This window comes from Ovis canadensis, chromosome 18 (genome assembly GCF_042477335.2).
Source record: "Ovis canadensis isolate MfBH-ARS-UI-01 breed Bighorn chromosome 18, ARS-UI_OviCan_v2, whole genome shotgun sequence".
Lineage (NCBI taxonomy): Eukaryota > Metazoa > Chordata > Mammalia > Artiodactyla > Bovidae > Ovis > Ovis canadensis.
Window position 1 is genome coordinate 55,171,014 of NC_091262.1, and position 18,515 is coordinate 55,189,528.

Consider the following 18,515-nt stretch of genomic DNA (forward strand, 5'->3'; position numbering starts at 1 on the left):
TTTAATGAAGGACTATATACAGAACACGTAAATCTTAGTATCAAAAAAACAATGAGCATGGGGAGATTATTCAAAAAATTTCAGTAAAAAAAAAAGACATGTGTATGATATACACAGATGTCCAATGTCAGTAGTCTTTAGGAAAATGGAAATTAAAGCAACCAGGAACTGTGAAGGGTCTGAGACTTTGCCCCACTTGCAAGCTAATATGCTGTTACTCTTGAGATGTTTCTTTTTAGCATTCACGATGATGACCCTGTATGGATTTTTAAAAATTAATTTTATAGTGTAACCAGGGAAAAACCCTTTCAATGTGGAAACAAAAATGCTTGGAAATACATTCTGTAAATATATTACGCAAATTTTAAAAAATTACTACTTTAATAATCCTTTCAACACCATTTTGCCTGTTTTCTCTCTCTGACACTCCTATTCAGATGTTAGCCCTCTGGGACCCATCTTTATATTTTCCTATTTTTTCACTCCTGCTTTCTTTTTTACCCCCTTTGCTCTTTTCTGGGAGAGTCTTTTAACCTTATCATCCAAGTTCTACATAAAAATTATTTAAACCACACTTGAAAATTTCTATTAGCTCTTTTTTGACTTCTCATCAAACCTTACAAAATAGCATCTTATTGTTTTATGGATGTTATTATTTTTCTCAGTGCTTACAGAAGAGTAAACTTTTCAAAGTCTTCTCCGAGCTCCTTTTTTTGATTTGGTTCCTTCGGTCTCCAATTTTCACATCAAAGTCTTTCCTTAACCGTTAGCATTTAACAGTGAAGCATAGAAAAGCTAACTGGATATATTGTGTACATGGATGAGGCTTGTCAAGAAGCTAGCTTCCCGTCTGTGTAAAAGGGCAGAAACCCAAACATTTCATTGGCAGTTCCCAACTGTCAGTATCAGAAAGTCTTCTCTACCATTAATAGATCATACTTCTGCCTGGAAAGGATTTAAGATCAGCTGCCAACATACCAGAAGCCAAGCAGAAGAAAACAAGAGATGTCACTGCTCAGCTAGATATTTTCAGATCCTCCTCCTGTCTTCAACGTAGTAGTTCACCCTACAGGTGCCTGACTTTTTAAGAAATCGGAAATCACTGCAATTTGTCAGAAATCAGAATTCACCAGAAAACATACCACCATTCTTTGGGATAGGTGACGGGTTTTCAAATGGCTACACAGGACAAAAGAGGGAGTCTGATGGGAATTTGCTGTATGTCTCAGGAAACTCAAACTCCGTATCAACCTAGAGGGGTGGGATGGAGTGGGAGACGCGAGGGAGGTTCAGGAGGGAGGGAGTATATGTATACCTATGGCTGATTCATGATGAGGTTTGACAGAAAACAACAAAATTCTGGAAAGCAATTGTCCTTCAATTAAAATACAAATTAATTTAATATATATATATATATATATAAATCTAAAAAAGAAGGAGTTTGAAATTCTTTCATAAATTTGAAACTTGCCTCTTACCTAAACTTGAAACTAATTCTCTATTAATAACTCCCTCTAAATCTGACTCCAGATGTACCTGACACTGCTAATTCCTTACCTTTTGTAACTTTACTGGCATTTTGGGATGTGAATTGGCTTCTTTTCTTTCCAGATTCCAAAATTATTAAGTTCTCCCTATTTGATGGATAGTATATCCCTCTCATTCTTCCTATGTACTCAATTTATTGCTCTTATATGTTAATGTATTTTTAAAAAGTCTTTAATGAACATCTTAGAGGATCGATATGGAACGAAAGTAAAATGTCTCTTTAATCCACCATGCTTAAGTGGACATCTACATCTGGAATTTTATATTTTTTCTCTTTGCCAACTATCTGTTTACTGTCTTTTTTCATCCTAAAAAGATCATCAATAGAATTTTTAACATTATATATCCAGATGAAGGGAAAACAGAGTGAAGTCAAGAGTAAGGCTGGTAATTAAAAGGGTAAAAAGGTTCCAGTTTCATCCACCTCATTAGAACTGATTCAATGTATTCTTTTTAATGGCTGAGTAATACTCCATTGTGTATATGTACCACAGCTTTATCCATTCATCTGGCAGATACATGTTGATGTATGGCAAAACCACTACAATATTGTAAAGTAAAAAAAATTTTTTTTAAATAATAAACTTAACAAACTCAAAAAAATAAAAAAATAAAAGGGTAAAAAGGAGTCAGTGCATTTTCTAGAAATGAAGGAACCCTACAAGTATGGCAAGATTCATTCAGAATAAAAAGAAAGAGGGCAACTACTAGAGGTTGAAAGGTAAATCAGAGCATCCTATTTCTAACAATATGGCCTATAATTTATTTTTCTACTGTTGAACATGAAGACTGGTTCAAATTTTTACTGTTATAAGTAAGAATATGATAGCTACGTATTTGTTGGTATCTCTATCAATATATTAGATCATATTTCTTAGAATTTTCAAAGGCCTTAATTCTAGCTGAACCATACACACCTACATTAATACAGATGTGCAATATATTACGCTGGTACAAACATAACTGCAGTTTTTGCACTATTGAAATTTGCCATCTGATACTGGAATACATCCTTAAACGAATACAGTTACATTTTACATCATTTTAATGTGCATTTTTGCTAATGACTTATAAAATGCTGTTTTTTATTCTTGACTATGGGAATAATGCTAAGACAAAAAAGCAAATTTGAGCAATCTTCTTATTCAAATAGGCCATAAAACAGCAGAGACAACTCATAGCAACAATGCATTTGGCCCAGGAGCTGATAACAAATGTACAGTACAGCAGTGGTTCAATAAGTTTTGCAGGGAGACAACAGCCTTGAAGATGAGAGGAGTAGCGGCCAGCCATCAGAAGTTGACAATGACCAACTGAGAGCATCAAAGCTGATCCTCTTAAACTACACAAGAACCTGCTAAAGAAATCAGCGTCAACTATTCTATGGTCGTTCAGCACTTGAAGCAAACTGGAAAGGTAAAAAAAACTCGATTAAATGGGTGCCTCATGAGCTGACTAGAAATTTTAAAAAATCGTCCTTTTGAAGCGTTGTCTTCTCTTATTCTACTTAACAACGAACCATTTCCTGATCGGACTGTGACAAAAGCAGATTATATACAACAACAGGCCACAAGCAGCTCAAGTGAGTGAACTGAGAAGCAGCTCTTAGCCGCTTACCAAAGCCAAACTTGTACCAAAAAAGGGTCATGGTCACTCTCTGGTGGTCTGCTACATGTCTGATCCGCTACGGCTTTCTGAATCCTGGCAAAATCATTACTTCTGAGAAGTCTGCTCAGCAAACTGATGCAACACACAGCAAACTTCAATGTCTGCAGCTGACACTGGTCAACAGAAAGGGCCTAATTCCTCTCCACAACACCTTACTGCACACTGCACAACCAACGTTTCAAAAGTTGAACAAATTGGGCTACGAAGTTTTGTCTCATTTGCCACATTCACTTGACTTCTTGACTACCACTACCGACTACCACGTCTTCAAGCATCTTGACAACTTTTTGCGGGAAAACACTTCAACCAGCAGGATGTAGAAAACTGCTTTCCAATAGTTTGCTGAATCCCCAAACACAGATTTTTAAGCTATAGGAGTAAACAACCTTAATTTCTCGTTGACAAAAATGTGTTGAGTGTAATGGTTCCTATTTTGATTCATAAAGATGTGTCTGAGCCTAGTTATACTAACTTTAAATTCATGGTCCAAAATTACAATTACTTTTGCACCAAAAAGACTCTTTGAGTTCCTTGGACTGCAAGGAGATTCAACCAGTCCATCCTGAAGGAGATCAATCTTGGCTGTTCACTGGAAAGAACTGATGTTGAAGCTGAAACTCCAGTACTTTGGCCACCTCATGCGAACAGCTGACTCACTGGAAAAGACTCTGATGCTGGGAAGGATTGGGGGCAGGAGGAGAAGGGGACAACAAAGGATGAGATGGCTGGATGGCATCACTAACTCGATGGACGTGAGTTTGGGTGGATTCCAGTAGTTGGTGATGGATAGGGAGGCCTGGCGTGCTGCGGTTCATGGGGTCGCAAAGAGTCAGACACGACTGAGCAACTGAACTGAACTGAATACAAGTATATTCATTAAGAAGGAAATTGGCCTTGATTAAAAACAATTATCATCTAAAAGTCTATGGACAGATAAAAGGAGAAGAAAAATGTGGTACATACAGTCAACAAATTATCATTTAGACATAAAAAAGAAAATCCTTGGCAGAAATGAAACCAACATTGTAAAACAGTTATCCATCAATTAAAGAAAATTTTGCAAATAAATAAATGATTTTTAAAAATAAATAAATAAAATCCTTACTGACAGCAGAACAATTTAAAAAAGGAAGAAGAAAAATCTTGTCATATGCTACATGAGTGAACCTTTAGGACATCATGCTAAGTGAAATAAGCCAGGCACAAAAAGATAAATACTGTGCATTTCCACTTACATACTTAAAGTAGTCACTCACAGAAAAAGTCTGATGGTGGTTCCCAGGTACTACAGGGAGGAGGAAATAGGAAGTCGCTATTCAATGAGTTTCTCATGATGTACTCTGCATACAAGTTAAATAAGCAGGGTGACAATATACAGCCTTGACGTACTCCTTTTCCTATTTGGAACCAGTCTGTTGTTCCATGTCCAGTTCTAACTGTTGCTTCCTGACCTGCATACACATTTCTCAAAAGGCAGGTCAGGTGGTCTGGTATTCCCATCTCTTTCAGAATTTCCCACAGTTTATTGTGATCCACACAAAGGCTTTGGCATAGTCAATAAAGCAGAAACATGTTTTTTTGGAACTCTCTTGCTTTTTCCATGATCCAGAGGATGTTAGCAACTTGATCTCTGGCTCCTCTGCCTTTTCGAAAACCAGCTTGAACATCTGGAAGTTCACGGTTCATGTATTGCTGAAGTCTGGCTTGGAGAATTTTGAGCATTACTTTCTAGCATGTGAGATGACTGCAGTTGTGCGGTAGTTTGAGCATTCTTTGGCATTGCCTTTCTTTGGCATTGGAATGAAAACTGACCTTTTCCAGTCCTGTGGCCACTGCTGAGTTTTCCAAATTTGCTGGCATATTGAGTGTAGCACTTTCACAGCATCATCTTTCAGGATTTGAAATAGCTCAACTGGAATTCTATCACCTCCACTAGCTTTGTTTGTAGTGATGCTTTCTAAGGCCCACTTGACTTCATATTCCAGGATGTCTGGCTCTAGGTGAGTGATCACACCACTGAACTGAACTGAACTGACTGATTCAATGAGTATGGAGTTTTAATCGCGCAAGATGAAAAGCTTCTAGAGAAGTGCTCTACAATACTGTGCTTACATAGTTAACAACACTGCACTGTGCACTTAAAAACTTTTAAGGTAGATCTCATGTTATGTTTTTTTTTACCAAAACAGAGAACAAAAAACTATTAATCTTGTAAGGGTAAGAAGCTTTACAAGGAGAAGATGCAGTCTGCTATGGATCTTTAACTCAGATTCAAGTGTGATACACTAAACTACATTCCCAAGTATTTATAAATTCTATTAACTACTTAATCTGGTTACCTCACAAATTTAGTTTTTAAAACACATAGTAATATCCTTGCTTTTTCTCATATGCTATGAAAACTCTTGATTCCTGAAATCCAGAGTAAAGAAAATAAGGACTCTAGTAATGTCAAATTGTTTTTATTAGAGATCTTACTTCTCAGAAATAAAATCCCAAAACTAAAGGCTTATGCTAACCTGAAAGTTATCAACATAATATCACAATATATATCTAAGGTATGAAGTAATGCTAGTTTATAAACTGTACATCCTATTTTAAGCTCTACATGAACTAGTTTTATTTTTTCCATTCTCCTTTTCTTTGTCCTTCCGACCTATGAAATTCAAGGTAATATCTAATGGTAGAAAATGAAAAAAGTTCCACTTGCTTGACTACTTGCATTTATTATATCTGTACTAGAATCAAAAGTATATCTGGTAGACGTGTTGATGAGAATGTAGAGAAACTGGAATTCTTATACATTTCTGGTGGTAATGTACAACAGCCCAGCCACTTTGGAAAAGAATTTGGAAATTCACCAAAAAGGTAAACACAGAGTTATTGTATGACTTAGCAATTCAACTCCTAGGTATAAACCCAAGAGACCTGAAAACACATGTCCACATTTCCAGACTGATGTTCAAAGCAGCATTATTCATTACTCCAAAATGTGGAATCAATGGAAAAGGCCATTAGTTGGACAAAGAATAGATAAACAAAATGTTATATATCCACAGAAAAGAGTATTACTTGGCAATGAAAGAAATGAGTTACTGACACACGCTGTAACATGGATTTTAAAAACTCTATGCTAACGGGAAGTAGCTACTCACAAAATAACCATTTACATAAAATATCTAGAATAGGCAAATCTACAGAGACAAAGTAGGTTAATGGTTGCCTAGGACTGGTGAGTGAGAGGTATAAAGGAAAGATGGGGAGTGGCAGCTAATGAGTACAAGGTTTCTTTACGGAGCAATGAAAATTTTCAAAACTTAGATTATGGTGATGGCTGAATAACTTTGTGAATACTCTAAAAACTGTTAAATTTATATCCTTTAATGGGTGAAATTTATGGCAGGTGAATTGTATCTTAATAAAGACATTAAAAGTTTAAATTAGATCTGGTAGCTTTCTGAGCCCAAACACAATGCAGAGTCTTGTTTCTTTCACAACAGTGACTGAACAATCATTACTATTCTAATCAGAGTAGTATTAAAATTTATTCAAAACACTCTAACAAAAATCAAGGTGTTCAAAATAACTCTGAACTACAGGAAATCATTCTCAAGTTTTAATTTTGCACTTATTTCAGAGATAATTCAGTCATTCTCTTGGCTTCAAAACTTCAAGATACATAAATTTAAAAAGTGCCTAAATAAAAAGTTTATTTGTCCATGATGCCATTTAGGAAAAAACACCTTAAATCTAAACTTTACATGCTTCTTTTTTGCAGAACTTTTTTTAAATTTTTACACATTTCTTTTAAAAACATCTATTTATTTATTTGGCTGTGCCAGGGCTTAGCTGCAGCATGCAAACTCTTTGTTGTGGCATGTGGGATCTAGTTCCCTGACTAGGGATCAATCCCAAGGCCCCCTGCATTGGGATAGTGGAGATTTAGCTACTGGACCACCAAGGATGAGCCTCTGCATGCTTTAAAATTTGTTAACAGTAGTAACAAAAAGCTAAAGAGATTCATAATACCTGTTATACAAATAATGTTAACCTCTGCACTGAAGAATTGATGCTTTCAAATTGTGGTGCTGGAGAAGACTCTTGAGAGTCCCTTAGATAGCAAGGAGATTAAAACAGTCTTTCCTAAAGGAAACCAATCCTGAATATTCAATGGAAGAACTGATGCTGAAGCTCCAGTACTTTGGCCACCTGCTGCCAAGAGTCGACTCGGTGGAAAACATTCTGATGCTGGGAAAGATTGAGGGCAGGAGGAGAAGGGGGCAACAGAGGATGAGAATGCGGATGGCATCAATGACACAAAGAACATGAGTTTGAGCAAGCTCCAGGAGACAGTGAAGGACAGGGAAACCTGGCGTAGTGCAATCCATGGAGTTGCAAAAAGTTGGACACAACTCAGCGATTGAGCAACAACAAGTAAGTATAGTCCATACCTTTTGATATCTTGTCCTTTTTGCTTAGGAGATTCACCTCCATTCAGGATCTGTTCTAAATTCTTTGTCTCTACTGATCCATTTGGTTCTGAATTGGACAGTCCAAGTAATGATCTTACCCGCTGAGACCGTACATCTAATATTGTATCTGTATAACCTACTTCCTGAAGATATCTATAAGAGAAAATTAAAAATATTAAATCCCATAATTTGCTAATACCTGCAAACTTGTTAAATAAAAATTACATCAAAAGATTTTAGAAAAATCCATAATCCTCTAAAATATACTCTTCCTTTCCCTAATACCTTTCTTCTCTATAGACTAGTTCCAGTTTTTTTTTTTTTAAAGGGCTGATTACAAACCAAAATTTAATTGAGAAAGCATATAGATGGCTAATACTAATTAAGAGCCAATCATCCTAACGCCTAAAAAGCTCTAAACCTTTTAGGAGCCGACATATATATTACTCAAAATAGAAGAAAAAAAAAAATCCAGGAAGTTGTAAAAGATGAATAGAATTAAACCTCTGAACAATGATAGGCCACCTTGAAAGCTTGGCTCTTAGTGAGAGGTTAATAGATAGTTCAGTTCTCCTTCTAAGATCTAAGATCTCATTGCAGTCCTATGGACCTGTGGTTTTCCAACTTTCCTTCTTAGCTAAACCAGGTTACCTACAAGGACCTACTATGAGACTTAAAATACAGATAATGGGTAATGAATGAGCTTGTGTGACAAATTTTAAAATTTCTTACCAAAGTACTGATATTTGACAGGCTAAGGGAAGATGTTAAAAAGAAGCCTTATATATTACTGACAAAATAACAAAAGATTTTAAAGTGAAAGCTAAAGACAGGGAGACTGGTTAGGACACTAACACAGCAAGAACTAAAACTGGAGAAGAGAAAAAAAATGTGAGAAAAATAAGATAAAATCCAAATAACTTGCCACAAAAGTAGATACAGCAGTATATTAAGGTGAGAATTTTGGAAACTTTTCAGGTTTCTAGCTGAGATGACTGAATGGTGATTCTACTCAGTAAAATGAATAATAATGGGCCAGAATCTGGTTTTACAGGGTACTCATCAAATAATCATGTAGTATCTATCAAAGTGATAACATTTATTAGGTACAGTGATAAGAAAGGTCAAAAGCTCACAAAAGAATGGACTGGGTGTACAGATTTGGGAGTCATTAGTGTTTGGTGATATTTGAAGTCATGAATTTAAATGAAGTTACCCAGAGAAAAAGCATAAATAAAAACAGAAAGCTTGGGGACAAAAACAGCTAAAGTACTGGAAAAGTAAGAAAACCACAAAGAAAAATTACAGCAAAGAATACGAGAAGTTAGGGTAAAAATAAACAGCAAAGAGTAATTTCATGAAAGTGAGAAAAACCAAGTTTCAAAAAGAAATGAGGAGTTTATGTCAAGTATTTCCAAAGGGTCAAATGAACAAAAGGGTCTCATAAATATGTTTGTGATAGAAGCTTCAGGGAAATACGAAAATGGAAAACTAGCTGAGGAATGAACAAGGAAGACTATTCACATAAACTATTTTTAGAGAAAGGTAAGAAGAGATAAGACTATAAAGCCAGACGATGGGATTAGACATTTATGAGAGAAATTCTGCATACCTGTTCTCCCTAGAACCATCCAACTCTTCTAAAAAAATGTGATCTTCTTTTGGAGGAAAGAAAAAAACCTCCACATTCTAACCATGTGGTCTTAACAGGCCATCAAAATCCAAAACAAACCAGGTAAAAACAACTGACTTGGTAGTTATTCAATCAAGTGAAGACAAATTTAATCCTCAGAAAGTATTCTGAATAAAACAAGGGATCCTCTGTCATCTGGAGAGAAGCGGTTTTCAGGAGAAAAGAATAAAGCTGACACACAGAGGAGCAGAACACCAAAGAGTTTAAGATCACATCCTGGACGCCCCACTCCCTGAGAAGTCCTCCAGTGATGCTCCAGCTCCTGTGTTCCCAACTCTTAGGCAACCAGCACTTCCCTTAACTCAGCTGGCTACTCTGGCATCCTTCCAAGCAATAACCTGTTTTTATTAAAACCTGAATTTTAGTCACCAAGAGTTCAGATTGATAAAAATTTCTTTGAATAGAACATTAGAAACTGAGATTATAAATACGAGGTTTAAATACATTTACAGGGAAAAAAAGCAAGAAGTGAAGAGTTCTCACCTGATAGCCTTTGTATTTTCAGTGAAGTAGAACCTAAGGTGCTCTAATGAGAGTAAGGAAGAATGGGTGGAGATGCAGTGCAAGTTTAGGAGGGCAAACTGAGGGCAACAGGAGCAAGAGACGACAAGGGATGTGGAAAAAGGCTCCATGAAATGTTTGGACAGAAAACCATGCATGTGTAATGGCATTCACACAATTCTATGACTTTTTTCCAAAAATTAATTAGAAACAGAAGCAACAGATAGTATGACAGCACTAGGGCTGAAATCCTGCAGGTAGGTATACTAAAGTGACACGTGGGTAGCAAGAAAGCTAAGGGTACTGGCAAAAGGGTAAAGGATCATGGGGTCAAAGTAGGAGCTAACAAAGTAACAAAAAGAAATAAAAAACCCTACCACAAGAAAAAAACAAATTCAAACCGACCACTGGTAGAGGAGATATGGAAAATGGGGCAGTCAAGATCAGATCAGAGGGCAAATAACAGGGGAACCAGATTAAGAGAAGTGGAATACGAACTGTCAGATCATTCCAGAGGTAGAACAGTTATAGGTTATAAGACGACCAAGGGTCTGACCACACTTTACTGGGTTACTGAAGCAAAGATAAAGATATCTAGGGTTGAGAAGGGTGAACAATTACAAATTACCTAAGATTTCAGTTGCATTCAAGTACCAAAGTTTTCAAAACACAAGGGAAAAGAACAAATAAATTTTTGTTTTACTTATTCTAGTTGATAAACAGTAAAAAGATTTGCCACAGAAGTACTTCTAACACACCAAAGAACTAAAACATCAATAATGTTCCTCAAAAATTCAAGTAAATTTAGTAAGGAAGCCAGTGCTGAAAAGTTTCTGACAACCAGATAAATTCCTTCTCTAAACCAGTCACAATCTCCCTTAAAACCAAATATGTGAATTTTGCAGTGAGAGTAATGAGTGTATCTGTAAGTATGAATCCTCAATTGTTTCTGACATTCTATTTTACAAATAAGAAAGTAAGATCATTCTGAGAAATGTTTAAAGAAACATTCAGAGGATGCAAACTTTAAAAAGATTCAAAATCTAACAAAACAAAAAAGAAACAATATGAGAGCTATACACATTGTCCCACTATCATTAAATAATTTTCACTTGCCAACTGACTAAGTAAACACTTTCATACCTAAATCCTTAAAGCTGAAAATGAAGCATTACTCACTGTCTTAACAGTTGTCTGCCTTGCTTCCACGTTAACTGGCTATTCTGAGGTGCTGTGGGAGCCTCTGTGTCTTTGGTTTCTTCTGAAAATTAATAACAACAACAAAACAAGACAAGTTTCATACATGTTACTTCAACTCCTGATAACGCTGCCGAAGTTATCATAAAGTCCCACAAAAATATAGCAAAATATTTTACAAAGGATATAAGAAAATTAACTTAAGTGTTTACTGTGGGTTATTCATTTTAAGTGTTTATCCTGACAGCCCAAACACTTAAGCACCATTCTCCTTGTTTTAAAATTGGGAAAAGCCAAGTGTATATTAACTATAAGAAATTAAAAAAACAAAAGCCCAGGATTTGAAATATTATTAAATTCCATTTTTTAACTACCAGAATTCTGCTAATTTGAATGCTTCTGAAATTAAAAATATTTACTATTTACATAAATCAACACTGTTACGAAATCAGGTGTGTGTGTGTATGATTATATATATAAATATAATGAGCAACATACAGTTTGTATCAGTAGATGCTAAGTCTATGTACAAGACTCAATACAGTCTGTTTCACTTTTAGAACTAAAAGTTAAACCAGAAAACATTTTTCCTGTATGTAAAAAGTCATATTTTATTCTCAGGTAACAAAGTGTATACATTAAAAAAGAGTTTAATGAACAGCATAACTTCAGATGAGTTAACTTCTTAACAAGCTTCTCCAGAGTGGTTCTTAAAACTTTATTGGCACTAATGATACAGAAATATTTTCCTGTAATTTCCCATTATAAAAATGAAGATAAAGCATGAATATAGGGCCATACATGACAAGCACTCACAGTGAATGAACTCCTACCATGGCTTGCTGTCATTAGTCTCCTAGACTCCTCAGAGTCATGTGAACTCTACTGGCAGGAATTCAAATATTCTTTGAAGGCATAACTTCTCTACCCCTAACAACCCATTATTAGTACCCTCTCATTCTTCCCCTATATATAGAAATATTTATAATTTCTAGAATTATCTCCTTCTTATAGCCCCCATTTTTTATGACTTTTTCCCACTTACACCATTTTATTTTTAAATCACATATAACATAAAATCATTGGCCAAAAGAACACATTTTAAAAAAGAATGTAACTGAGTCAAATCCCATCACTGAGAGTGTTAATATTTGAGATTCTCTTATTCCATATTTTCCATCTGAAGATAACATAGGTGAGCTTCTCCTCTCATTAAAAAAAAGGCATGATCTGAACTGCACTACAAGCTGCTTTTAACACCTAATAGACCTTAAACACTTTATCGCAATAAATATAGATTAACATCACATAATTATATAATTTTCTATAGAAAGTATACACCTACTTAACCAGTCCCTTAATGTTGAGATTTGGCTCCAGTTTTCACTGTTGCTAAAGGATATTCTTGAAGTACACCCAAGCATATATAGTTCAATGAATTTTTGAACATACCCATGTAACCAGTACCAAGATTAAGAAACAAAACACAATCAGTTCAGTTCAGTTTAGTCGCTCAGTCGTGTCCGACTCTTTGCAACCCCCTGAACTGCAGCACACCAGGCCTCCATGCCCATCACCAACTCCCGGAGTTCACTCAAACTAACGTCCATCGAGTCAGTGATGCCATCCAGCCATCTCATCCTCTGTTGTCCCCTTCTCCTCCTGCCCCGAATCCCTCCGAGCATCAGAGTCTTTTCCAATGAGTCAACTCTTTGCATGAGGTGGCCAAAGTACTGGAGTTTCGGCTTTAGCATCATTCCTTCCAAAGAACACCTGGGACTGATCTTTAGAATGGACTGGTTGGATCTCCTTGCAGTCCAAGGGACTCTCAAGAGTCTTCTCCAACACCACAGTTCAAAAGCATCAATTCTTCGGCACTCAGCCCTCTTCACAGTCCAACTCTGGCATCCATACATGACCACAGGAAAAACCATGCCTTGACTAGATGGACCTTTGTTGGCAAATGTCTCTGCTTTTTAATACGCTATCTAGGTTGGTCATAACTTTCCTTCCAAGGAGTAAGTGTCTTTTAATTTCATGGCTGATAAAGTCTGACACTGTTTCCACATCTATTTCCCATGAAGTGATGGGACCAGATGCCATGATCTTCATTTTCTGAATGTTGAGCTTTAAGCCAACTTTTTCACTCTCCTCTTTCACTTTCATCAAGAGGCTCTCTAGTTCTTCTTCACCTTCTGCCATAAGGGTGGTATCATCTACATATCTGAGGTTACTGATATTTCTCCTAGCAATCCTGATTCCAGCTTGTGCTTCTTCCAGCCTAGCATTCCTCATGATGTACTCTGCATATAAGTTAAATACGCAGGGTGACAATATACAGCCTCAGCACTCCAGAAAACTTTCATCATGCCCTTTTCCAACTCACTATATACTCCTTAGAAAGTATCAACACTACCCTGGTTTCTCAGCACAGGTTAACTTTTGAATTTGATATACATGAAACCATTTATATCAGTTTTAAAATTTTATGTGACCCACTCATGTTGTCAAGTTTTCTGTTCATTTGCTAAGTTCTGTCCAACTCTTTGCAACTCCATCAACTGCAGCATGCCAGGCTCCTCCATCCTCCACTATCTCCCAGAATTTGCTCAAATTCATGTCCACTAGTCAGTGACACAATCTAACCATCTTGTTCTCCCCTTTCTCCTTTTGCCTTCAATCTTTCCCAGCATCAGGGTCTTTTACAATGAGTTGGATCTTTTACAATGAATCAGCTCTTCACATCAGGTGGTCAAAGTATTATAGCTTTAGCATCAGTTCTTCCAGTGAATATTTAGGGTTGATTTCCTTCAGGACTGACTGGTTTGATCTCCTTGCAACCCAAGGGTGGCTCAAGAGTCTTCTCCAGCACAAAAGCATCAATTCTTTAGTACTCAGCCTTCTTTATGGTCCAACTCTCACATCTGTACCTGACTACTGGAAAAACCACAGCCTTGACTACATGGTCTGAAGAGTCAAAGGAGAGAGTGAAAAAACTGGCTTGAAACTCAACATCAAAAAACTAAAATCACAGCATCTGGTCCCTTCACTTCATGGCAAACAGAAGGGGAAAAAGTGGAAGCTGTCAGGTTTGTTGTTGTTGTTCAGTTGCTAAGTTGTGGCCGACTCTGCAACTCCAAGGACTGCAGCATGGCAGGCTTCCCTGTCCTATCTTATCTCCTGGCGTTTGCTCAAATTCATGTCCACTGAGTCACTGATACTATTTAACCATCCGTTTGATTATAATTTATTTACTTTTCTTGCTAAATAACATTTTCTTACACTAAAATACCACAATTTACTTATCTATCCTATCAATAGAGAACATGAGTTGTTTCCAGTCTTTTACTATTAAAAGTAATAATACTATGAACATTCTTATACAAGCCTTGTGATGAACATTTCAAGGAGTAGAATTACTGTACCACAGGACATGCTTGTGTTCCCTTTAGCAATACAGTTATCTTCCACTTTTCAAAGCTTTATGTCACTTCACTTTTTTTCTTGTTTAAAGATTTACTTCTGGTTGGTCTGGGTCTTGATCACTGTACACGGACAGGCTTTCTCTAGTTGCAGCGAGTGGGGGCTACTCTTCACTGTGGTGCTCGGGCTTCTCTTGTTGCAGAACACAGGCCATAGGTGCATGGGTTTCAGTAGCTGCAGTCTGGGGGCTCAGTAATTGTGGCTCACAGGCTCAGCAGCTGTGTTGCTGCTGCTGCTAAGTTGCTTCAGTTGTGTCCAACTCTGTGCGACCCCATAGTGCAGCCCATCAGGCTCCCCCGTCCCTGGGATTCTCCAGGCAAGAACACTGGAGTGGGTTGCCATTGCCCTCTCCAGTGCATGAAAGTGAAAAGTGAAAGTGAAGTCACTCAGTCGTGTCCAACTCTTAGCGACCCCATGGACTGCAGCCTACCAGGCTTCTCCGTCCATGGGATCTTCCAGGCAAGAGTACTGGAGTGGGGTGCCATTGCCTTCTCCACAGCTGTGCAGCATGTGGTAATTTGCCAGACCAGGGATGGGACCCAAGACCCCTGCACATTGGCAGGCAGATTCTCACCAACTAGACCACCAGCAAAGCTCTCACATCACTTTTTTGAAGGACCTGCATGTAATACCTGTTTTCACTAGCCTAACTGAAAAAAAAAAAATTCAGAGACCTTTTTCACTTTTTATGAAAAAAGGTTAGGAAAAAAACCAGCCTCTTCAGCATTTGTTTTTCAGTAAGCTGTTGAAAAATGGCAGCACGCACCCACAAGCAGCAAGAGAGGCACCACCAAGCTCCATTATTAAGCCCCACGTCTATGCTTTATCTTCCAATTTATTTTGTGCACCATTAACAAGATGTGTCCAAAGGTAAATTACACCTTTGCCTTGTGTCACCTTGGCTTATGAATGGGAATGTTTTACTTTTGGACAGTGGGGGCTATTTGTATTGACATCACTTTCAGAGCAGTTTTATCAATTTAGAATTCCAATTACCAGTAGGTGCAAAATTCCTGGCTGATCCACACCCTCAGCAACACTGAAAAAAAAGACATTTTTTTCTCTTTTCACCATTTTGATAGGTAATGTATTGTGGTTTTAAGTTGCACTTCCTCAATAACTAATACATTTGAGCATCATTTCATATACTTACTGGCCATTTCTTTTATTAGTGACTTTTCAAGTCTTTTTGTCCCTATTTCTACCGTTGTAGATTTTTCCCCAAAATGGAGGGAAATAGGAGTTCTTTACAGAACTGGATACACATTCTTTTATAGGGTTAAGTTTAGGATATATGTATTGGTATTACTTGGACAAGTACATAGAAACACACACATCTTGTACTTCTTTCAAAACAATATTTTGTACATCTTCCTTTAACATTTTAAGTATAAAAAAGGCAATAATGATTCAATGTTTATCTCTATCTATACTTTGACATAAAGAATTTTGTCCTGTTGTTGGCATGGTGTATTTTTGTCCATTCCTTTGTCTGTCTTCCACTAAACATCCTGAGTAGCTTTTCTACATCAGTAAAAATAATGTTATCATTGTGGCTCCTATAAATAAAATACTTGGATGCTATTTTATTCTTCAATTTAAGGAAGTTTTAATAGTTAAGTTTACATTGGGAAGGTCCCCTTCAGAAGGGAAAGGATACTCACGCTATTATTCTGGCCTGGAGAATTCTATGGACTGTATAGTCTATGGGATTGCAAAGAGTCAGATACGACTGAGCCAGTTTCACTTTATACAGATAAAAACAGATGTGTCTTTATCCTATAGCTGCTGTGGGCAGGAGAGATTATCTGCTAATGACTTTATACAAACTTGCACCAAAACCAGTTAGCTAACTGTGATTTTTAGCTCTAGGAACAATGGGGCTGCAACTAGCCTCTTCACATTTACACAGACCAAGTGAGGAGAACAGTCCTCAAGTTATAGAAAGCAGGGGATTTCCTGGCACTCCAGGGAATTGGCTAGGACTCAGCGCTTCCACTGCCAGGGCCCAGGATCAATACCTGGTTGGGGAACTAATCCTGCAAGCCACACAACACAGCACAGGCAAAACAAAAAAGAAAGTGACTGCTTATTTTCTGACTACTCTAGCCGTATTAGAAAAAAAATGAGTTACAGGAAAGCTGTGAAGGCATCAGGCTTCCTCTGTGGTGAACCACTGTACTCCCTCAAACTATGGAGGACTGCTATAGTAAAGAAAGTAATCCTGAAAATATACAGGCTTCACATCTTATATCACTTACTGTTGCTTCTCCAAGGAAGACGTCATCTTGTCCCTGACTCATCAGTGAGTCTTCATAACCCCTTAAAAGCCAGATCAAAGGAAATTCATGCCACTACTATCTTGCTCTCTTAATTTTATATATGACAACAACTAGGAAAATAAGTGTGTGTGTCTCTGTTAGTCACTCAGTTGTGTCTGACTCTGTGACCCCATGAACTATATATAGCCTGCTAGGCTCCTCTGTCCATGGATTTCTTCAACAATACTGGACTAGGTTGCCATTCCCTTCTCCAGGGGATCTTCCCAACTCAGGGATTGAACATGGGTTGACTGCACTGCAGGCAGGTTCTTTAGTATCTGAGCCATCAAGGAAGACAGGAAGATACAGTGTGGTACTAAAACTGGTAAGCGGAGAAGACCTCAAAATAAATCAACTGCAGACTGACTGTACATATAGGGTGTTTCTGCCAAGTTTTTTTAAGTACTTAATATTAAAGTAAAAGCCAATTAGCTAAATTTTTACAAATCTATAACATTTAATTGTAAAAATAAAAACTCAACACTTTTCTTATTTTCCCTATTAAATATGCTTTAACTTTACTAGCTATGAAAGCAACTATAACTTTCCTGGTGGCTCAGTGATAAAGAATCCACCTATAATGGAGGAGACTTTCAGAATATGCAGGAGACTTACAGAATATGCAGGTCTGACCTCTGGGTCAGGAAGATCCTCTGGAGTAGGAAATGGCAACCCACTCCAATATTCTTGCCTGGGAAATCCCATGGGCAGAGGAGCCTGGTGAGCTCAATCCACGGTGTCACAAAAGACTTGGATATGACTGAGAGACTAAACAACAACAAGGCAACTATACAAGAAGAAAATCTGTATATTCAAATGAAGACATATTTTTTCTTTATCTTAGTAACCAGCAGTCAAGAACAGTATAGAATTCAGTTTGCTTGCACTAGCAAAGTGCATATATAAATGGGCTCTCTATATATATCAGAAAATTATAGTAATATTTCCCAGTATTATATAAATCAAAAGATTTGTTCCTTATTAAACTTTTAGTCTACTCAAACTGTAATCATATGGAACCCTAAAATTAACACTGAACTGTTAGCCTTTTCTTATATCCAGCTTTTCTCTTCCCTGCATAATTGTTCATCACATTCTGCTCTTACACTCACTATTTTAGTAAAGAGCAAGGTCAACTGGAGAAAACGTTTTCCTTCTCGTTATCTTTATCTGGCTGCCTCCACTGTTCCCAAATTCAAACTTCCAATTTCTTTAGGACTAAACCAAGTTAATCACGGCATCTCTAGGAAAAGTTAACTTTTAAATGGCACAAAATTAAGTTTATGTAGGGGTTTCCTGGTGGCTCAGACAGGAAAGAATCTGCCTGCAATGCAGGAGATGAGAGTTCAATTCCTGGGTTGGGATGATCCCTGGAGAAGGGAAGGGCAATCCACTCTGGTATTCTCGCCTGGAAAATTCTATGGACAGAGGAATGTGGTGGGCCACAGTCCATGGGGTCTCAAAGAGTCGGACACAACTGAGCAACTAACACACACAAGTTTAAGTAGAATCAAACAAAAATTGCCTATAGGTGGTACAGAGAGTTACTCATTCCCTTTCACTTCTAATTGTGACCAAAAATACACCCAGTTTTACACAGGTTTCAAAACAAGAAAAATAAGACAAATAACC

General features: G+C 37.2%; 1 protein-coding gene across 4 annotated transcripts in view; it reads right to left on the reverse strand.

Annotated features, from left to right (window-relative positions):
• Positions 1–18,515, reverse strand: part of STRN3 (striatin 3) — a 104,628-nt gene that overhangs the window by 40,617 nt on the left and 45,496 nt on the right. For all 4 annotated transcript variants that reach the window (XM_069559453.1, XM_069559451.1, XM_069559452.1 and 1 more), the window contains exons 4-5: positions 11,062–11,143; positions 7,668–7,841 (exon numbers count right to left, since the gene is read on the reverse strand). In XM_069559453.1, coding sequence (XP_069415554.1) covers positions 7,668–7,841; positions 11,062–11,143 — 256 coding nt within the window. The remainder of the gene's footprint in view (positions 1–7,667; positions 7,842–11,061; positions 11,144–18,515) is intronic.